The sequence below is a fragment of the Propithecus coquereli genome, unplaced genomic scaffold, assembly GCF_000956105.1.
Source record: "Propithecus coquereli isolate 6110/MARCELLA unplaced genomic scaffold, Pcoq_1.0 Scaffold71, whole genome shotgun sequence".
NCBI lineage: Eukaryota > Metazoa > Chordata > Mammalia > Primates > Indriidae > Propithecus > Propithecus coquereli.
This window is the reverse complement of record NW_012153174.1, coordinates 7,842,446-7,865,688: the sequence shown is the minus strand read 5'-3', so window position 1 is coordinate 7,865,688 and position 23,243 is coordinate 7,842,446. Positions and strand designations below refer to the sequence as shown.

General features: G+C 43.9%; 1 protein-coding gene and 1 pseudogene across 3 annotated transcripts in view; both read left to right on the top strand.

Moving 5' to 3' along the window:
• Nucleotides 1-4,066, top strand: part of PRKDC (protein kinase, DNA-activated, catalytic polypeptide) — a 158,587-nt gene extending 154,521 nt beyond the window's left edge. Inside the window, exons 84-86 of one of the 2 annotated variants that reach the window (XM_012661443.1) lie at nucleotides 161-346; nucleotides 1,291-1,430; nucleotides 2,929-4,066. In XM_012661443.1, coding sequence (XP_012516897.1) covers nucleotides 161-346; nucleotides 1,291-1,430; nucleotides 2,929-3,133 — 531 coding nt within the window. In that variant the 3' untranslated portion in view covers nucleotides 3,134-4,066. The remainder of the gene's footprint in view (nucleotides 1-160; nucleotides 347-1,290; nucleotides 1,431-2,928) is intronic. The other variant, XM_012661444.1, reaches the window with a different exon arrangement.
• Nucleotides 3,441-5,718, top strand: LOC105824055 (annotated as a pseudogene). Its single transcript, XR_001138180.1, has 2 exons — nucleotides 3,441-3,512; nucleotides 4,764-5,718. The product of XR_001138180.1 is annotated as a group XIIA secretory phospholipase A2 pseudogene (transcript).
• The last annotated feature ends 17,525 nt before the right edge of the window (nucleotides 5,719-23,243 follow it).

The following is a 23,243-nucleotide window of genomic DNA, read 5'->3' as shown; positions in this document are numbered from 1 at the left end:
TCGCTCCTAAACACGGGAATTCACATCTGTGTAGCTGACTTCAAGAAAAGCAGAGTCTGTATTCTTAGTAAACATGAATAATCACTACGAGAGGATGTTGCATTTGTGCCTCTTACTTTGAGATTTCGACTTTTTTGCATGGTTTTTTCCTTTTGTTTAGCTGCCGGTCCCTGAGTTGATGCCTTTTCGTCTAACTCGCCAGTTTATCAATCTGATGTTACCCATGACGGAAACGGGTCTTCTGTACAGTGTCATGGTGCATGCGCTGAGAGCCTTTCGCTCGGACCCCGACCTGCTCGCCAACACCATGGATGTGTTTGTGAAGGAGCCCTCCTTTGACTGGAAAGTAGGCTTTGTTTTACATGCACTTTTCACTTTCGTTATAGTGTGCCAGGGACTGATCCAGTGTTTCCTTTCATATGATGGAAGTATATCAAATCATGTTTCTGAAATATTTACATGGTTTTGAACAGCATTTCTCAAAATAACATTTATGGCCTGAACACCAGAGAAGAGACAAAACATTTATTTGGGCTGAGCACAGTGGCTTGTACCTGTAATCCCAGCATTTTGGGAGGCTGAGATAGGAGGATTGCTTGAGGCCAGGCGTTTAAGACCAGCCTAGGCAATATATTATAGCAAGACTCCATCTATACAAAAAATTTAAAAATTAGCCAGGCATGGTGGTGCACACCTGTGGTCCCAGCTTCTTGGAAGACTGAGGCAGGAGGATCCCCTGAGCCCAGGGATTTGAGTTTGTAGTGAGCTATGATCAGACCATTGCCTTCTAGCTTGGGTGCCAGAGTGAGACCCCATCTCTTAAAAATAAATAAAGAAACAAACAAACCTGTATTTGGAGAAAATCGTTGCTTCAGTTGAGTTATTTCTTACTGGGAAAGGGACTATGAACCCACTGGTGATGGTAGATCTGATTTCCTCTGGTGCAACTTTTAGTTTAAAAACTATTCCATGTGAGGTCTTCCTTGATCATAAAGGTAGACAGTGCTTTCTTAGATCTCAGAGGCCATCCATGACACAATGACACAGCCCCAGAGACTGTCTTGCAGCGCTACCTTTGCAGGAACCGACATTGCAGGCCTTGCCCAGGCCCCTTGAGGTTGTGGTTGCCGGGATGGGCACTGCCGTTAGAGTCTGCGCAGGAAGCTAGTGAGCTGTTGCTGGTTGTGGATATTTGTTTACTTTAAGATCATTACTTGCTTTAATCTGTTTGAATATGATTGTATATACTGTTATAATAAACAGAGAAAATCATGTTTTCTTTTCTTTTAGAATTTAGAACAAAAGATGCTGAAAAAAGGAGGATCATGGATTCGAGAAATAAATGTAACTGAAAAAAATTGGTATCCCCGACAGAAAATATGTTATGCTAAGAGAAAGTTAGCAGGTGCCAATCCAGCCATTATTACTTGGTAAGATTGTTATTTGTGGAAAGAAACAAGTGGACCACCAATATGCTACCGATTCTTGAAGCACCGATATATGTACCAAGTGCCGAGCACTGTCTGTTTGGCCCATGGCACTCGCGCCTGTCCTCGCCATGCAGACAGGAAAGCGGGGCTAGGAGAGGCTGGTGCCCAGAGCTGGGCATGGAGCCTACACTCTGCCGGGCCCTCTGCACGGGCTCAGGCTTAACCTCAGCACTCGAACAGCAGGGCCTGTCTGAGGAATGGGAGTCCTAGTCTTAGACAGTTGCCAGAATTTTGCTATATACGTGAGAAGATTTAGGGTTTAGATTTGCTTTTGTCCTTTTTAGGGCATTTGATCCTGATGGGCACAGCACCTAGGTGTGAAGAATACAGTGTGGGCTTTTGAGATCAGAATCCAAATTGGGTTGGCCTTTAGGTTAATTTAAATTTTTCTTGTTGAGGTGTAAAAGCAAATAGAAAGTTATAGAGATTTTCCAATGGAAAGAAAAAAAGTTGGACTTTAGAATTAAGTAATAGTAAATGGCAACCTGTGGTCAACTTGTTTTTGACAAGGATGCCAAGACCACTCAATGATCTTTCCAACAAAGGGCGCTGGCAAAAGAATGAAGTTGGATCCTTATTCCACACCATGTACAAAAGTTCATTCAAAATGGATTAAAGACCTAAATATAAGAGCTAAAACTCTCCATTTAGAGGTAAATCTTCACGACCTTGGATTTGGCTGTGACATTGACATTTATAGGTATGATAACAAAAGCACAGGGAAGAAAAAATAAATTGGACTTCATCAGAATTTAAAACATTTGTGCTTCACAGGATGCTATCAGAAAGTAAAGACACAAACCACAGAATTGGACAAAAGATTTGCAAGTCATGTAACTGATAAGGAACTTGTATCTCGAATACATTAAAAAACCTTATAACTCAATAATAAAAAAAACCCAATTTAAAAATGGTCAAAGGATTTAAATAGACATTTCTCTAATGAAAATATAGAAATGGCCAATAAGCACATGAAAAATTGCCCAACATCAGTAGTCATCAGGGAAATGCAAATGAGATACCACTTCACACCCACTAGGACAGCTGTAATCAAAAAGTGGGATGTGCCACATGTTGGCGAGGGCATAGAGAAGTTGGGACCACACGGGCTGCTGGTGGGAGTGGAAACTGGTGCCGCCACCATGGGAAAGTCTGGCAGTTTCTCAAAAAGCTAAACACGGAGTTACCATTTGACCTGGAATTTTTCAAAGGAGGGCATACATTCGCACAAAACTTGTAAACAAATGTTAGCGGCAGCATTATTCATGTTCTGTTTCCTACACATCTAGTCTTTGACTTTGAGGTTATGAGCCACAGAAAATGCTCTGTAAGTGATGGGGGTGGGGGGCGTATTACGATAGGAGTGCTAGGAATTCAGGCAACAGAGGAAAAATAAGGCGTGGTTTGTGTTTTCATGGTTATTTCATCTTTTTTCCAGTGAGGAGTTACTTCTGGGCCACGAGAAGGCACCTGCCTTCAGGGATTATATAGCTGTGGCACGAGGAAGCAAAGATCACAATGTTCGTGCTCGAGAACCAAAGAGTGGACTTTCGGAGGAGACTCAAGTGAGGTGCCTGATTGACCAGGCAACAGACCCCAACATCCTTGGCAGGACTTGGGAGGGATGGGAGCCCTGGATGTGAGGTCTGTGGGGTCAGCAGATACTAAACTGTTTAAAGAAGCTCCCTAAACTTATGGACAGCAATCAGTGAGCTGATTTTTCCTGAAGCACTAAAGAGAAGAAATCTATTTAGTGATACAGTTTTGTAGCATGAGTTTCAATGAAGATCATGATGAATATGGGTTGAATCAAAGATTAGGTTAGGGTTATAGAAAATCATATATTCAGGTTCATCCAAGTTCTATATCAAAAATGTAGCATATGATGAACTTTCAAAGCGTTTACAAGTGCTGTAAGATAAACCAGCTGTCTCAATAAATGGTGTAAGTATGGGCAATCTTTGGAACATCCTCACTGGTGACGGCACATTGGAAATAACTCCGGAGGACGTCATCGCCAAGGTTTTGCGAGAGTAAAGCCAGCAGTGTAGTTGGCATGATGTCACGTTATGTTATATAAGTAGTATAGGAATCATAAGAACAACAGGTAAAGCTATAATTATGGCTTATTATGTTTAGAAATGACTACATTTGCTATTTCAGGATATTTTTCTAGGTTTTTTTCCTTTCACTTTATTCTCTTCTGGTTTTGACATTTTGTGATAAATTTGCCCTGTAGAAGAGAAAGTCTTTATTTTGGGGGTAAAAGCCGTGGTGTTTAGCGTTCACTTTTGCTACTCTGATCCACAGCTGGAAGATAAAAGTGCTTTGCATCCCAGATGCAGGGTAACTCCAGAAACCCCAGGTATGGCAGGGATAGCACTAAGCATTTCAGTCCTAGGAACACAAAGGAAGTCTCTGTTGGACAACGAGTTCCTCATTTGAAGGAAAACGTGCATTCTGGAACAGCAAGACCAAATTGTGGAATACAGAAATGGCTTCTTCCCACAGATCTCTGCCCTCCTCCCGTCCTCCACACATAGGGACTGCCTTCAGGTTGCCTTTTAGCTTTTTGTTTTTTGTTTTTTTTCCTGCAAACACTTGTATTTGGAAACTCTTCTGTGATTTTGAGAAATAATAATCTTAAGAATATTTAATGATAAAGTTTTTGCCAAAAGTAGCATGTAGCTTTCTTACACAGTTTCAAGAGCAAAATATTCGTATTACAAAAATAGATCATGTTACTTGCCAAGTTTATTCTGATAAATATAAGTTGAGTGCATTATGGCATTGAAAATAAACATTTATGATCGCAACAAATAGCATCTATTGAACCAAATATGTTTTATCTTTAAAGAAAAGTAATCATGTATGCGAAAATCTAGTCACAATTTAGTAAATATTTTTGCTATAACAAAAACAACCAAAGTGAGCCTACTTGGGAGTTAATTATAATATATTGTTTTCTACAACAACTAATTTGGTATAATTTTCACTTGAGTCCTGATAATTTGTGTTGTACTCATTAACTGGATCACCTATATTATGGGAAACCCGTTTCTTAATGACTGCTTTCCATATTAATAAAAGTTGATTATTACAAGTTGACTGTATATATGGGTTCAATCTCAAAGCTGCTCAAAAGGCCCATCATAGCTCACGAGGGTACAACAGAAAGAAATTATTACTGTGGTCCCCGCGCCTCTGACGTGACACGTTCCGGCGGCGCAGGGTTAGGGGCGCTGCTGCCGGGAGGCGGCTCTGTGAGGGCAGCGGGGTGCCGTGGGCTGGGAAGGAGGCGAGGGCGTGGAGCCGGCGGCGGCCGCACACGCCGGGACCCGCGCAGCTGCTAGGGCGTCCCGGGGGCTCCGTGGGGGCGCGCCCGCCGCCGCGGCTCGGGGGCTCGAGGAGCCCGGCGTGCCCTGGCGCTGCGCGGATGGCCCGGCTCCCGCGGCCGCGCTCCGGCTCCTGCTGGCCCTGCTGGCCGCCGCCGTCGGGTGCCAGGAGCAGGCCCAGAGCACGGACTGGAGGGCCCCGCTGAAGACCATCCGCAACGGCGTGCACAAGATAGACACGTACCTGAACGCCGCCTTGGACCTCCTGGGAGGCGAGGACGGGCTCTGCCAGTACAAGCGCAGCGACGGATCCAAGCCTTTCCCACGTTACGGTTATAAACCCTCCCCGCCGAATGGCTGTGGCTCTCCACTGTTTGGTGTTCATCTTAACATTGGGATCCCTTCCCTGACAAAGTGCTGCAACCAACACGACAGGTGCTATGAGACCTGTGGCCAAAGCAAGAATGACTGTGATGAGGAGTTCCAGTACTGCCTGTCCAAGATCTGCCGGGACGTGCAGAAAACACTGGGACTGGCCCAGCACGTTCAGGCATGTGAGAGAACAGTGGAGCTCTTGTTTGACAGCGTCATACATTTAGGCTGTAAACCCTACCTGGACAGTCAGCAAGCCGCGTGCAGGTGTCGTTACGAAGAAAAGACTGATCTGTAAAGAAGATGCTGACTGCTGGTGACAGATGAGGATGGAAGAACATAACCTTTGACAAAGGACTAATGTATTTATAGCATAAAGCCATCGTATTTTGTGAAAAGATTAAGACCTTCCAAGAGTTTATATTCTGATGTTAAATCCCCAAAGTAAAACAAAGTGGGGGAGGTAGTGAGGAGGGCACGTCTGCCTTCTCAGGCATCTTCCTGGTGGTGGTGCGTAGTGTGCCACATTGTCTGACAAGTGTGTGTTAAGGGGAGGATTTTTAAAAAGAAGAATGTATAACTCAGTTTTCACAACCATATTTACAAAAAAGAGATCAAATATAAAATTCATTATAAGACCCAGTCACCATCATTTGGAAATATGGGAGATTCTTCACTTACATTAGTAGAAGTATTATTTGTTTACTAGGAAATTTTAGATACACATTTATGCCTGAAAAGAACTGAATTTATTTTTTCTCCAATTACACATAATTTGTTGTTTCTCTTTAGCCCATTGAGCGTATAAATAAGTCACACATCTATGAGGTAGTCACAAGGACAAGGTTTCCATGTCTGTTTCTCTTGTAACATTGGAACCATCATCTGGTTTCCTCCCAGGGAGCAAACCAGGATGTCTCAGTATTACGTAATGTGCCTGGAAGACGCTGTGAACAAGATTCGGAAGCATAGCCACTGCCATTTTATGAACCACTCGTGACAAATGTCATCTTTTGCTATATAACCTTTGCCTAAATTGGAGAAAAGATGGATTTAATGAAACAAATGAAAAGTTTAACATCACACACCAGGGCACTGTTTGCTCTTATGCTTCGATGTTTATTCCCCAGCACTTGTTTCCCGCGTTGGATTCTGGGATGTTTTTAAAACACTAATTGTGGTCTTAATAAAGATTATTCTTGATACTGTTTAAAAAAAAAAAAAGAAATTATTACTGTGCACAGCATCCAGAAGACCTTCGTGCAGTTACTTTGATGATAAAAAATGTCCTCGCTACATACTTACGGGCAGCACGTCTGACCCATGTGTGGCCAAACTTCAACCTGTGATTCTTGCTGAATAAGGATGTTTGCAAGAAATAAAAGAAGACACCTCTTTTTTTTTTTTTTTTTTTTTGAGACAGAGTCTCACTCTGTGGCCTTGGCTAGAGTGAGTGCCGTGGCGTCAGCCTAGCTCACAGCAACCTCAAACTCCTGGGCTCAAGTGATCCTACTGCCTCAGCCTACCGAGTAGCTGGGATTATAGGCATGCGCCACCATGCCCAGCTAACTTTTTTCTATATATTTTTAGTTGTCCGATTAATTTTTTTCTATTTTTAGTAGAGACGGGATCTCGCTCTTGCTCAGGCTGGTCTCGAACTCCTGAGCTCAAACAATCCGCCCGCCTCGGCCTCCCAGAGTGCTAGGATTACAGGCGTGAGCCACCGCGCCCGGCCAAGAAGACACCTCTTACTGATTATAAGGAAATATGAAATTAAGAATATTTTCATTAAGCATATTATTAAATCATTAGGCATTTTAATGTTTTTTCAAAAAGTAGAAGCCACATACGTTTTCAGAAATGTAAGAGTTTAAAGGCAAGCAGAGTGTTTTTCCCAGTAGAAGAGATTGAGCCATTTTCTTTGCCTCGGACCACACACCTCAGGGAGCTATGGCGCCGTGGCCTGGCACATGCTCCTCAGCGCCGTGTGCTGGGGACAGGGAGACAGGCCTCAGAGAGGTGGCAAAGCTTTAGTAAAACATAACAAATTTAAAACGCACTGTGTACTACTACTGGGCTTATTTCTATTAGTTTTATATGTCATATATTCAGTATAGCTATTTTTTAAAGTTTTGCGAATATATGAATGGTAATATTCACTAATGATAAACAGATTTTGACATTCTTTGCAGGTTGCATATGAAATGTTTGTTTTTCCACCCCAGAATAATCCATGATGGTTCAGATTTAAACTTAACAAAGAAGACTTGAATGGTTGCTTGCTTATAGTATTCATTTAGTGTATTATCAGACTAAAAACAGATGTGTCATAAGCTGTGTCAGGACAAAGACTGTGTCTCAGCATCTGCCGGTGAGTCGCCTGCAGATGGCATAATTTTAGAATGTGGTTTAAATCCATTCTGCCAATCTCTTTTAATTGATGAGTTAAATCCATTTACATTTAAAGTGACTTCTGACCAGGAAGCACTTATTCCTGTCAGGTCACTGTTTCTGTGTCTCATCTCTTTTTTCCCTGAATTCCTCCAATACTGTTTGGTGTTTGATTGATTTTGCTAGAATTCCCTCCTTGTTTCCTTTTCTGTATGTTTTTAAGTTTTTCCTTGGTGGTTATCCTGGTGATTATAATTAACAGCCTGAATTTCTAAGGATATAGCTTGAATTGCTATAACTTAGCTTCAGTAGCATATAAAACTCTGCTTCTGTAGGGCTCCACCGTTCTCCCACTTCATGTTGCTCATGTAACAAACTGCATTTTTGTGTATTGCGTGCCCATTAATGTGGCCTTATAATTATTCATGGATTTGTCTTTTAAATCATATAGTAAACAAAAGCAGAAATTACAAACCAAAAATATGATAATGCTAGTTTTTATTTTGAATATTATAATATATTTTGAATTTTGAATATTATAAAGTAATAAGTGTGGAGATCACTGTCTTCTTCCTCCCCAGACTTTGCTGTAGTTGTTTCTTGATGGCTGCAATTGTCTATTTTTTAAATGACTTTTTTGAACTTTTTCCTATGACTGTATTCTTTGTCATGTATGCTTCTGAAATCTCTTTCATTATTTCACTGGTGAGCCAGTGATGTAACAGCGATTTCCTTAAATACCAGGCACCAAAAAGGAAAAAAAAAAACCCTCTCCTGCACTGTGCAGGTTGGTTCTGAGCGGGGGCTGTCCCCCGCCACTTGGCGGGGCTGCGTCCTCCAGCTGCCCTCCTGGGCCCTGGTGCCCCCTGGTTGTACATGCCTTTATTTTTTATTTTTATTTATTTATTGTTAAGGATACATAATAGTGTAGTTATTTACAGGGTGCGTGTAATATATTTTTACAAGTAAACAATGTGTAATGAGCAAATCAGGGCAATTGGGATATCCATCACCTCGAACATTTGTCATTTCTTTGTGTTGGGAGCATTCCAATTCCATTCCTCGAGTTGTTTTGAAATACACATCGTTACTGTTAACTGTAGTTGTCCACTGTGTCACCAAACCCTACATCTTATTCCTTCTTTCTGTGCATTTGTGCCCATTAACCAATGGCCCTCAGTCACTCACCCTTCCCAGCCTCTGGTAACCGTCATCCTACTCTGTCTCTAAGAGATCAATTTTTTTAACTCCCACATATGAGTGAAAACATGTAATATATATTGTTCTGTGCCTGGCTTTTTCACTTAACATAATGCCCTCCAGTTCCAACCATGTTGTTGCAAATGACAGATTTCATTCTTTTTTATGGCTGAATAACATTCCATTGTGTATACGTACCATATTTTCTTTATTCATCTGTTGATGGACACTCGGGTTGATTCCTTATCTTGGCTGTTATGAATAGTGCTGCAATAACATGGAAGTGCAGATATCTCTTCAATGCACTGATTTCCTTTCTTTTGGGCATATATCCAATAGTGGGATTACTGGATCATAAGTAGTTCTATTTTTAATTTTTCTTTTTAGAAATGGGGTCTTGCTATGTTGCCCAGGCTGGTCTCGAACTCCTGGCCTCAGGCTATCCTCCTGCCTCAGTCTCCCAAAGTGCTGGGATTACAGGCATGAGCCACCACACCTCTATTTTTAATTTTTTTGGGCACCTCCATGCTGTTTTCACAGTGGCCATATGGATTTACATTCCCACTGGCTGCGCAAAGGTTCCCCTTTCTCTGCATCTTCACTATTTGTTACTTTTTGTCTTTTTGATAAAAGCCATTTTAACTGGGATGAGGTGATATCTCATTGTGGTTTTGATTTGCTTTCTCTGATGATTAGTGATGTGGAGCATTTTTTCATACATCATCTTTTCGACCTGGAAAGCTGCTCAAGCTGACGGGACAAAACAAAGGGAAGCATCTGTGCTGGCCCCTCAGGTCACCGCTAGCCACAGCTAGCCACAGCTTTTTCGGAGCAAGGTCCCATTGCCCCTGCCCCTGGCACCGGCTGCCGCAGCTGGCCACTGCTGAGCTGGGAAGAGGGCAGAGGAGCAGTAGGCAGGTAAGCAAAAGTTTCACAACATTCTCACCAAATTTTCGCAGCCTCTTTCCTCATTAAGCACTTCCCTGATTACTATAGGATCTAAAGTTCCAAAAAAGTTGGTTCTGCCCTTTTTTTTTTTGCCGGCTTACTGGCTGCCGTAGTGGAGGCACTGATTCTTGAAGGGTCCTGCCTGCCGTTCTCCTAGGTGTCCCTGGCAGCAAGAGCCCCTGTGTGTCCACTGCTGGCAGGTCATGGGGTAAGGCACAGGGAGACGCCCCCAGGAGCGCACAGCGAGAGACGACACTTGACCCAGGAAGCAGCCGGAGAGGAACCGTGCTGGGGGCGGTTCCCGGGGCGCTGGCTCTAGGACAGGCTGCCTGTGACCAGGCTCAGGAGCTGCTCTCTAGAATGTCCCCTAGGGGAGCCCTTCGCTGTTCTCCAGAATAATTCTCCAAAGCAGCTGTGTTCAGGAGCCACTTTCTGCAGTGATGGGAAGGCTCTGCCTCTGCTCTTCAACCAGGTAGCTGTAGCGTTGTGGCTAGTGAGGCCTTTAAATGTGGCTAATGTGACTGAATGCCTGGATTTTTAATTTGATTAAATTGGTAGTTAATTCTTACTATGTTCTGTAAAGTCCCTGGAAATAATGAATTACTGCATCCCGAACCACTGCTCCCAAGCGGTATGCAGGGTTCCTGTGAGCCCCTGGTCACATTTCCACCCACTGACCTGTATATTAACTTGTTGCATGAGTGTTTCTGCTCGAAGTCCCCGTATCTGGTAAGTGTTGTTGATTCGTTCACGTTGAACGCGTGGGCAGCGGCACTACAACTCAGGCCTGACGTTTTCTCAGCAAGGTGCGCCAGGCCTTCTTGCACTTAGGCACACTCCACACGCTTCAGCACGATGCCTGGGGCCATTTTACATGGCAAGGCCACCAACAAAAAGCGCAGCATGAAAGCAACTGGCACTGAATAGACTGTAAAAGACACTTGTTCACGGCATGAGAGCTGGAACAAGACGCGCAGTGTTGCCTGGTTCCACCTCAGCTGGGCGTCCGTTGGGCAGCTCAGATTTCCCGCTGCTCTGTGCACATCCGTGAATGATCTCGAGAGGACCGTGAGTATTGATTTGGGGGTTGCAAAGTTTAGCGAGCAGGGGGGTTTTTAGAATCCATTAATACAGAGGATCAGCTATAGTCAACTGAGATGGCCACACGTGGCTAGTGGCTGCCATGCAACAATTGTGACAGCCACCTCGCCACCTTGTACTCGTTGACACTTGGGCACAATCTGGAAAAAATGTCTTTGGTTATAGGTAGATGGACCCTCAATGGCTGGCTGCTTGTCAAAGGTCAAAAATAAGCAGTATGTTAATAAAGCTCCCACCTCCCTGACTGGCCGAGGCGGCACGAGAGCAGCTGTGCCATGGAGACGTTTGCTGCCGCACAGCCCTGCCCCGGGGAGCTCCACAGTGACTTGCTAGGTTTCAGGGTCCTGGGGAGAGGGGGAGTTGGGTGCAAAGTAGGATGTTCTCTCTCTGCTGCTTTATTTCACCCATTTGGGTGACTTCTATTTCCTTTTGGGTTTTTTTTAATTGTATTTAGTTTTCTTAGGTTGTGTTGCCCTGGTGTCAATCTGTTCACAAAAATAGAATTTGACAGGTCTGCTTCAATTATGGTTCTTAGCAATGAATGTATTGTAATTCTTAAGAAAATAGAATAATGCTCTGAAATCCTGACGGTGAAACTAAGATTTATACCAGCTTCATGAGTTTTTCAATGCCTTACTCTGATATTATAAACAAAAGTCATGGGTATAAAACCAGTCTGAGACATGAGGACTCACTGGGTCGGTTCTGCCCCGCACCAGGAATCTTCGGCCTGTTACAGGCCCCCGCCCCCATTCAAAGGGAACTGTGAGTGTCGAGTCCAGCCCACCACAGACGCTTCTCTCAGGACTGTGAGTGGGGAGGTGGCTGGCAACGTGCCTTGGAAGCCGATGGAGACAGAAACTCCAAAAAGCACAACACTGACAATTTCAGGAAAACTTGGTTTTCATTCCTTTGTGTTACTCAAATAATCCCTCCTCACTCCATGACAGCAGTTGTGTAAAGGGATCAATCGCTTTTACTCGTGTCGAAGTTGTATTATCAAAAATCCATTTTGCAAATGTGGCAGAAGCTGGCTTTAGTATTTAATAATTTCAAAAAATGAGAACTATTATAATATTTGTTAATTTTAAAGTTAACTAAGCGTTTAATGACTTTGTTGTGTCTGCTTTTTGTGGGAAAGCATTTGAATATTTGGTTGCAGCATGGAGGTCCGCAGTTTCAGTTGATCCTCTAGATGGGTGTCAGTCATTTGTGACCTTAAGGGCATCTTGATTTAGGTTAGGTAGGAGAATGTAGATTCGCAGCAATAAGTGGTTGAAAAACAAGAAAACATTTTTTGGGCACGTTGCTGAAGACGTGGATATTCTACTGCATTTTTCCGTATTTCAATTGGATCTTTCTTAGCATCAAGCAATGACTTTAAAATGTCACCTACTGAGAGCTCAATCAATTCCATCTGTAGTTCTTTAGGTGCCTTGGTGACATTAACTAGGTGAGGCTGAAATGCTAATTTGGGTGTGATGTCATGCTTCTCAAAGTCAGTGAAACTTTCATCATATTCTCCAGTTAATAATAGGTCTATAACAGCTACATGTTCTTCAAATGATTCACATATATCATCCTGCTCATCAATGACCTTTGCTAACTGGGGAAAATGTTCATCCAAAATTTCCTTTTGAAGAAGAAGTGTTTTGAAAAAAGATAGCTTTTTTTGAAATGCTTGGATTTTTTGCCACATATCATATATAGACTTAGTTTTACCTTGCGAAGAAGTATTCCAGTCCTTTTGCTTTGATGTGATACCAACACAGAAACACTGCATTCCTATGGAAATCTTCTTTCAATAATTCACATTGCTGATTTTGTTCTTTGTAAAATTTATCTGTTCTTGCAGAGATAAAATTTTGGCTAACACTCGTCCTTGTGATAGCCAACACACTTGAGAATGACATGGCAAATCCATACTGAATACCTTATCTTTCAACTTTAGCATGCTATGAAACTGATGATGCTGTGTTGCATTTTGCACAAATATAGTTAACAATACTTACAACTTGTTGCAAAGTGTTACTGGAAATAGGTTTACACAGAGATTTTGCTAATGCAAGATACAATGAAAAGAAATGAGAGCATCTGTATCTGTTAATATTATTCTTTTTTTTTCAAATCTGTGCAGTAAATCCTTCATGTTTTCCTGTCACGGAAGGTGCCCCATCTGTACATACACTCACTACATTACCAAATTCAGTCCAACTTCATGACCTTTATCTTGAATGTTATTGAAGATGTCTATTCCCCATGTTCTGTTCACAAGAGCGCCCAAAGTGAGTAACTCTTCCTAGCAAGGAAATCTTCTGTTATGACCCAAATGAAGTATGAAACCTGCACCAAGTCAGTATCAATTAATTCATCCAAAGCAATTGAATGATATAAATTTTCCTTTTGAAGTATTGCATGAAGTTGTTCTGTTATGTTGAGGCTAATTCATGCTGCTGATCAATTACGGTTCTCCCTGAAAGAGACAGTTGTTTGTACTTTGAAACGTTATTGGGATCTAAGCACCCTACAACCTCGACAATGCATTCTTTCACAATTTCTGCATCACTGAATGGCTTCCCTTTTTCCTAAGTATATAAGCTACTTTATAAGTTGCTTCAGTGGCATTATTTCCAGGTCTTATTGTTCTCAAAATATTTGTCTTTGCTTTTGCCTTTCATCTTTTAATTTCTGCAATACAACCTTTTGTGCCTCTCCCTCTAATTTGAAATATTTGTGGTCCTTATGAGTGTCACAATGCTGGTGAGCGTTGAATTTCTTTAATGTTGATATTACAGTATTACAAAGCAAGCAAATCATCTTATCTTTAGCAGAAACAAGATAATGTTGCAATTCCCAATTCTCATTAAAAATCTGTGTTCTTCCTTCAGTGTTCACTTGGTCTTCCTTGACATGATGGGCTGTCAAGCAGACAGAAATGAAAAATACTGTCGAGCTGTGCAACTATTCCCAAATTCCACTTCAAACAGAAACACAGTGCACCACTGTCAAAAACTGATAACAGACTGGTGTACTCCACCCCCATAAACTCGCCAACCACCCTCATGCGGTAGTGGCGCCAGTCAGGTGGGGGAAGTTAGAACTAAATTATGAGTGTAGCAGCTGTCCGTTTAGCCTTTATGGCTTCCTAATGTTCTAATTGTGTCAATCTGGGAGGATTATTTTGCTGAAACTTATTTTATTCTTTGGTATTTTAAGTACATTCATTTAAAAAAATAAAAATATAAAAGACGAACAAAAAATGTATTAATAAAAATAAAAGGATTTGTTCTATAAAACTTGGATTCAGTCAAAAGGCCACACTTAAGGGCACAGGTTCCCCACCCCTGATGTAGGTTATTTAATTTGTTAGTGTACAATTTCTTATATTATTCTCTTATAATCTTTTTTATTTCTATAGAATCTATAATAATGCATATTTTCTTACTGATTTTAGTAGTTGAGTCTTCTTTTTTTCTGGTCAGTCTGGTTAAATCTAGTTGAATGTCATTTTTGGTCAATCTTTAAAAGAGCCAACTTTTGGTTTTGTTGATTCTATTGTTTTTCTGTTCTTTATTTTTTAAAATGTTGGCTGTAATCTTTATTATTCTTTTCTTCTTCTAGCTTTGCTTGCTCTTCTTTTTCTAGTTCCCTAAGGAGTAAAATGATCAACCTGGGAATCTTTCTTTTTCTTTTTTTTTCTTAATGTAGGCATTTGCAGCTATAAATTTCCCTCTGAACACTATTTTTACTGTATCCCGTAAGTTTGGGTATGTTGTATTTTTGTGTTGATTTGTTTCAAAGCATTTTCTAATTTCAACTGTAATTTTTTCTTTTAGCCATTCATTTAATAGTGTATTATTTAATTTCCACATATTTGTGAATGTCTGAGTTTTCCTCTGTTATTGATTTCTAGCTTCATTTCACTGTGGTGAGAGAAGATATTTTGTATGACTTCAGTCTTTTAAATCTATGGAGACTTGTTTGCGGCCAAAAATACTCTCAGTCCTGGAGAATGTTCCGTGTGCACTTGAGAAGGCTGTGTATTCTGCTGTTGGGGGGCGGGGGGCGTTCTATATGTGCCCGTTGTGTCTAATTGGCGTATCCTGTTCTCGAAGTTCTCTATTCTGTTATTGATCTAAATCCTAAATGTTCTATTCACTATTGACAATGGAGGTATTCAGGCTCCAACTATTATTGTAAAATTTTCTATTTCTCCCTTCACTTTTTTCAATTCCTGCTTCATCTGTTTTGGGGCTCTGGTTTCTTGTGCATATGTATTTAAAATTGGTATGTAATCTTGGGTTAACCTTTTTGTCAATATATGATGTCCTTCTTTGTCTCTTGTAAAAATTTTTGACTTAAAGAATTTTTGTTTGATATTGTATAATCCACCCCCTTCCCCTGGCTTTGGTTAGCATTTGTATGTCTACCGAATAGGAAGCACTTCGGTTATTTTGCTATTGTTTTTCATATCAAACTCAAAAGATATGAGTTTCATATCTTTTTTGTTTTTTAATTTATCTAACACTGCCTTTTTTTGTTTGGTTTTTTTTCTAGTGTGCCATTTTTCCCATTTATTATCCTTATTTTTTTATGTAAAAAAGCATAACAAGGTAAAGAATGGCAAAATGACTTGCCTAAGGTCACACACAAAATTCCCTTCATTTCAGAAAATCTCGAGTGCAAGATGTGCCTGTGAGAGTGAGGGATATGAGAGGAAAAATAAAGTGCTGCAGCTCTTAACCGCACAACATTTGCGTTCTCTGAGTGGAGACCACGTTTTCTTTTACATTTAAATCTCAAGGTTTACTTGCTGCCGTGGTCTTTTTAAAACATTAATAGACTATTTTTTTAGAGCAGTTTTAGATTCACAGAAAAATTGAGTGGAAAGTAGAGTTCCCATGCACCCCTGCTCCCCTCCCAGCACACACACCCTCCACCACCTACAGCCTGAGCTGACGGACCAGCGTTAACACACTGTCATCACCAGAGTTAAGAGTTGATGCTGGAGTTCACTTTGGTGCTGAACATTCTGTGCGTTCAGACAAATGTGTGATGACACATATGCACCACGACAGCGTCGTACATAATCGTTTCCCTGCCCGAGGAGTCCTGTGCTGCATCTGTTCTCGCTGCACCCGTGGCCCTGGCAACCACTGGGCTGTTCACTGTGCCCAGGACTCTCCTTTTCTGGAATGTCACATAGTTGGAAATACACAGCACACAGCCTTTCCAGAGTCGCTTCTCTCACTTGGCAATATGCATTTAAGGTTCCTCCACGTCTTTTCATGGCTTGATGGCTCATTTCTTTTTAGTGCTGATAATATTCCACTGTGTGGCCGCACCACAGTTTATCCATTCACCTGCTGGAAGACATCTAGGATGCAGTTTTGATTCCCTTATTTCTACTTCTGTGTGTACTTTTAGTCTTAGTCTTAGTGGCTACCCGAGGGATATCTATTAACATATTAACTTTATAACAACCAAGTTTTAATACTGAGTTTCAATAGTGTACAAAGACTCTACCCCTCTGCCCCCCTTTATGTTGTACTAGCACAAACTGCATCTTTATACATTGCGTGCCCATTAGCATAGTTTTATAATTATTGTTTCATTCGTCTTTTAAACCATCTAATAAAACAAAAGAGTTTACAGACCCAAAACGGTTTTTATATTTACTTATGTAGCTATGTTTACCGTTGTTCTTTATTTTTGCACATGCTTCTGAGTTACTGGTTACTGTCCAGTGTCCTTTCATTTCAGCCTTTAGGATTTTTGTTTGTTTAGCTGGCAATGTCTGTTTTTCTCCATCTTTGCTGGATATAGAGTTCCTAGTTGACATTATTTTTCTTTTATCTCACCGCCTCCTGGCCTCCATGGTTTTGGAAGAGAAGAAGCTGATGTCACGTTGCTCTTGCAGCTTTCAAGATGGTCTCTTTGTGTTTGGTGTTTGAAAATTTGACGATAATGTTTTTTGGGGTGGATCTCTGAGTTTTTTCTGCTTGGTGTTTATCGAGCTTCTTGGATGCATAGATTCATGTCTTTCATAAAATTTGGGAAATTTTGGCTGTTATTTCTTCAGATATTCTTTCTACTACTTTCTACATCATTCTCTTGGTTTTCTTTAGTTCTTAGTACATGGTTTAAGCATTTTTAACACAAGTGATTTAATTTTTGTCTAGTAAGCTCAATGTCTGGGCTTCCTCAGGGACAGCTTCTACTGATTTCTTCACAATATGGCCCTTTGGATGGCTCATACTTTCTTGTTTCTTTGGGTGCCTCATAAATTTTTGTCAAAAACTAGACATTTTGGGTGGCAACTCTGCTAACCAGATTTTCTCTCCTCCTCAGTGTTTGTTGTTGCTGTTTGTTGTGGGCTGTTGTTATTTGTTTACTGACTTTTCAAAACTACGTTTGTAAAATCTTTATTGTTTGTTCTTTGTGGCCACCGATGTCCACATTCCATTAGCTTAGTGGTCAGCTAGTGTTTTAACAGTTTCTTTAGATGCCCCACCTCACCCCCCGATAAAAAGGAAAAAACCCACACAAACTCTTCCAGTTTTTGCAGACGGCTCTGTGTTGAGATGCTCTAACACTCAGCCGAGCTGTTTCTGACTCTGCCCTAGCCCTCTCTTCCTGGGTGTGTGCCGCCTGGCCAGCAGCCAGGAGTGAAAGCTTAGGGTCTTCTTGGGCCTTTTCTGAGTGCTTGGCTTATCCTGGGCATACTTGTGGCCTTCTTCCCTAGTCCATGGAGGATCTTTTAAAGGTGTTTATTCCCTACACATCTCCTTTTCCAAACCTGTCTTCCCAGACTTTTTGCTCTTTCTATTGCTTGTCTCAGGCTGCTGCAGCTAGTACACACTTTTGCCCTTACGTGCTTTTGGCAAATGCCCAGATGCCAACCCTTGTTCCAGTCCCTCAGGGACCACTCAGGTCCAGATGCACAGCCACAGTTCTTTGAGAGCAGAATCTGTTGCTCCCTCTGGCACCAGCAACCTGCGTCAGGTTCACGGTGCCATCTTCAGGGCCACCAGCGATCTGGAGACTGGGACGGCAAGTGCAATTTAAATTCACTGTGCTCTTACTGCAATGTGGCAACCTCTCTCCTCATTATATTAATACTTTCCCCTGGAGGTTTTAGGTCTGTGGCCAGATTCCAGACTTCCGCAAAAATTGATTCTGATGGTTTTTGCCATTAGTATTTGTGGAGGAATGAGCCCTGGAGTTCCTTCCCACGATGTGTGGTGACGCTGCTCCTCTAATAGTTCTTGGAATTTCTATTTTGCACTAATACAAAGAACAATGTCTCTTTTAGACATTGATCTCAATAATATATCACTCTTACGCACATGTAAAAATGAAAATAGGAGCCAAGAAGATCAGTTGTTTTGCTAAATGTCTCCATGTTCTCTCTGGCTCCTCTGAATCCCTTTTCATCTCAGAAGCTTTTGACACACCTCTGCTGTCTGTTCCATCAAGAGAGTTGTTGTAGTAAAGGTCATTAAATATGAAATGTCTGATTTCAAATCAAAAGTGTAGTTTATTATATCTCAAACAAGAACCGGTACCATTAATCAAAGTATGCGCCTGAACTATCGACACGGTTTTGCCATCTTAACGGTAGGCTGTTTGTGCCAGCAGCAAAGAAGCCTGGAGAGCAAATGGCGATGAAATCTTGAAAGGCACTTTCCACAGCTTGTTGAGAATTGAATATTTTTCCTCACAAGAAGGGGTCCAAAGCCTGGTAGAAGTGGTAGTCAGTTGGCGCAAGGTCTGGTGAATACGGTGGATGACAGAGAGTTTCCAAGTCCAGCTTCTGTAGTCTGAGCAGCGTTGTTTGTGCGACATGTGGTCTAGCGTTGTCTTGCAAGAGGATTGGCCTGTCTCTAGTGACCAGTCTCAGCTGCTTAATCACAAGCATCCTCATCATTTCATCCAGTTGGTTGCAGTGGACATCCGCTGTAATTGACTGACCAGGTTTCATGAAGCTGTAGTGGATAATACCAGTGCTGGACCACCAAACAGACACCAGTAGCTTTTTTTGATGAATATTTGGATTTGGACTGTGTTTCAGCACTTCACCTTTATCCAACCATTTTGTCGAACACTTGCGATTATCAAAAAGAATCCATTTTTCATCACACATCACAATACGGTGAAGAAATGGTTCACCTTTATGTCGTCGCAGCAAAGAAAGGCAAGCTTTGAGACAATTTCTCTTCTGATGCTCATTTAATTCATGCGGAATCCATCCATCCAGCTTCTTTACCTGCCCATTTGTTTCAAATGGTCCAATATTGTTGCAATAGTAACGTTAAACCGTGAGACTAATTCATGTGTGGGTTGAGATGGATCCACTTCCACTACAGCTTTCAGCTCATCATTGTCCACCTTGGTCTCAGGTTGCCCACGTGGCTCATTTTCAACATGAAATTCACCAGAATGGAACTTCTCGAACCATCGATGTGCGTTCATTAGCCACATCCTTCCCAAACACTTCATTAGTTCAAGCTGTGTGTGCTGCATTGGTTCCATGATGGAACTCATATTTGAAAATAACATGAATTTTTTACTTATCCATGCTTTCACAAAAATTGATCTAAAATTTTTTTTGAAAGATAATCACAAGCCAAACCATGCATTTGAAAAAATGAGGATGTACCTTCACAATAAAAATAAAACAAGAAGTGTCAAAGTGAAATGTCAGAGATATCAACTGTCTAACCTAGTACTTAAGGAAATCAGACAACATCATACTTAATAAGCAAAATAGCATTTCTTTCTTTCTTTTTCTCTTTTTTTTTTTTTTTCTGAGGGAGGGTCTGCCTCTGTCACCCAGTCTGGAATGCAGTGGCAGGGTTGTAGCTCACTGCAACCTCGACCTCCTGGGCTCAAGTGATCCTCCTGCTTCAGCCTCCTGAGTAGCTGAGACTTAGGTGTGCATCACCACACCCGGCTTTTTTTTTTTTTTTGTAGAGATGGGGTCTCACTGTTGCCCAGGCTGGTCTCTAACTCCTGGCCTCAAGCGATCCTCCCAGAGTGCTAGGATTACAGGCGTGAGTTCCCCCCCGCTACCCCCCCCCCACCGCCGGCCAAGCATTTCTTTAAAAGGTGCTCTGCCAGCATCCTCAGGAGTCACTCCATGCCACTGACACCCATATGTGGGCAATACCCAAACAGCATCACTGACACCTTGGCAAAGGTGATTGTCATATGCGTCCCACTTTCAATGAAATATGAAAAAACGTGCACCTAGTAAGCAAGATGTGGGATGTATTTTTCCTGAAAAACCACATGGGGAAATGATAAATTTGGCCCAAGTAAGTCACAGAAAGCAAGAGCGAGGTGCCACTTTAGCCAGGCGCTAATGGGTTGAAGGAGCTTGCCGGTGGAGCAGAGGAGAGGAGAGAAGCCGCCTCAGCGGAAGCATCGGCGTCACATGCGGACCAGGCCGGAGCCCGGGTGTTCCGAGCCGAGTCCGGGAGCAGCTGCCTGTGGCTGGGAATGGGCCGCACGACCCGGGCGCTGGCGGCTCCCACTGCGAACCCGAAACTGCATCCTCCAGGCAAAGAACCTTCCAGCAGATCCTAAGGAACAGAGGGACGTGACGGGCTCTCGGGCCATCTGGAGAGCAGACTGGTGGCGGGAACAGGTGCGAGGGGCCCGCCCTGCAGCACACTCCTGCGGGAGCGGCGGTTCTGAGGGTCGGGTCCACGGACCAAAGCCAAATAGTGGAAAGGCTGTTTGGTTTCCATCAGGTGCCTGAGAAGGAAAACATGGGGCTGAAGACAGAATGAAAGAAACAGCAAAGATTACAGGAACAGGAAGAGAGTGACAGAGAAAGGGGCGAGCGCGAGCAAGCGGCCGAGGTGCAGCTCCGAGGGGCGGGCGGGACTGGCGGGGACACAGGCCGGAGACGGATCAAGTCCGTGGCCCGAGGGACGCCCCACCAGACGCCTGTTCTCGGCTCCGGCTGCTCCATCGTCCGGGCTCAGTCTCTCAGGTTCTGGGGGCTAAAAACCCGGCGTCACTGCAGCTTTCTAATGAAACACACGGGATGTACCAGTGGAGGGGTGACCCCGGCCCCGCCTGGTTTTACTCCGTTGGCCCTGCCCTCTCTTAACAAACTCATACATGGGGAATAAGCTTCGTCCAGGAAAGTCTGTATTTTTGGATATAAACATATAACATCTGTAAACCTCACTACTGTGACACAAAACCCAGGAAAATAAGCCACAAAGTTAACATTAGCCCTACAGCAGAAGGAAAACAAAAGTTTCCAATCTGAGAGTTGAGAATCACAATCCGAAGAGGGCATTACAATCAACCGTTTCTCACCTCTGGAAGCCTCACTTCACGTTTACATTTCGACAGCAGCGCTCAAAGAAACAGTTCACTTTTTCAGACTCTAATTCGGAGCAGAACTGTTCTGGTGCCACAAGAAGTGTCTGATATGACCCCCAGGGAGAGCGAGGGGAACTGCGCTCACTCGGTCCTGTGTGAGTGGGAGCCGGCCCTCCCGGCCCGGCCAGCCGTGCTGGGGCACATGTGCCACACTGGCAGCCTCCCGCGTCCCGACACCCATGTGCCCAGGAGTCCACGAGGAGTGGACCTGCTGGAGCGACCCAATTGCGCGCAGCATAAGAATGTTCTGGTCGACGTGGGAAGAACGCAAGACTCCACCCAGAATGCTTTCTGACTCCTGCCTCGTGACAGGTCTACCGAGAACACTGAAGTCAAGAAGGCTCAAACATTGCCCTGGAACAGGCCGTCAGCAATGACTGGAACAACTTTGCAATTATTCTGAATAAACTAATAGCAGAGGTAGGAAAGGGCCTTGGGCAGTAAGTAGAGACTGTCGAGAAATGACAAACTGTTTTATTTTTTTTAAGTCTTTAATTGCCTTCAAACATCACAACAGATCCACACTCTGTTGTTCTATGATCTCTCCCCTCTTTCTGGAAAAGGGAAGAAATTTGTTCTAGCCCCTTTTCTGAGTGTGCGTGAGCCCACGCTACATGCATTGCTGGGTTTGACACCTAATAGGTAATTAATAGTGTAATAGCAACATCATGTACCCTCTGCGACTAATTCTAAAGCAAGCCCTTTTAGAAAACCTATTAGACATCCCAAGGTGCAACATCAGAAATCGCGTGTGGAACTGACTGCAGAAACTGCAGAAACGGCACAATTCGCGGAGCGTTTGCTGTCGGCATCCAACATCGGATGACTGAGAAGCCTACACGATGAAGAGACGGGAGGTGGAAGAAAGTGTGAACGGCGACACAGACTTAATAAATCATTTGACCAGAACTGCCTGCCCCAAATTGCAGGAAACATAACAAACAAAGCCTACCCTCAGTTAGTCTTTTTTTAGTGCGTTTTGCAACGTGAAGTACAAATGGCCCCGATTCACGATGGTTTGACTTGGGACTTTCCCACGGTGAGTCCGCCAGCTCCTTGAAATCCATTCAGGTGACAATATCGTAGTTGAAAACGCACCTCAGACTTAAGACACTTTGAGTTTACGGAGGGTCTACCAGGATGCAGCTCCATCGTGCGTCGAGGACCGTCTGTGCCCTGTTACAGCTACTTGTATAAATCTTAGCTGTCTCCCCAAAAGGACCCAACTGCTTCAGATTTAGGGGTAGTTCTTTATGGAATATTTAACGGGGAACTAAGCGGCTAAGGCGAGATGCCGCCAGCAGGTGGCGCCCGAGGGCAGCGGGCAGAGCCGGGCTCTGCGGGGCCGCGAATCGGGACCGCGTCCGGGCGGCCGAAGGTGCGGACGCGCTGTCGCAACCGCGTCTCCGCCATCTGCTCCGCTGTCGGCGAGGAGGTCCTGCGTCCCCTCGGTCAGAGCGCTCCAGCGCGACGCTGGGCCTTGACCCGAGGGCCGGCCCGGGACACGCGAGGAGCGCAGCTGGCGCGCCCCAAAGTCCCTGAGGCGTCCGAGTCTGCGCGGCTTCAGGGCAGGCGGGAGGGTGCGGCCGCCCCACGCGTGACCCCTGCCGGCCGGGCTGCGGACCGGGGACCCCACGACCCGGCTGTGGCTGGAGAGCGTCCCGCACCGGTGCCCTGGGGCCGCTGCCCCACCTGCCCCTCCCCCGCGGCCCGCGCCGGCCGGGGACGCTCGCGGCACCAAGTCCTGGCTCTGATTTCAGTCCCGGCCCGAGGAACGAGGCGGCTCCCGGGCCCACAACAGGAAGGAGGGCAGGCCCGGCGTGCGGGCAGGGGGAGGGCCATTCCCGGCAGCGCCTCCTTCCGCGCGGGCCGGCCGGGCGGGCGGCGGGGGCGGCCGCGCGGGGGTCGGGGCGGCTCCCGGGCGCCCCTGCGGAGCCGGAGCCGGGGCGGGGCGTGCGCGTCAGCCGGGCTAGAAAAGGCGGCGGGCCGGCCCGGCGGGGTG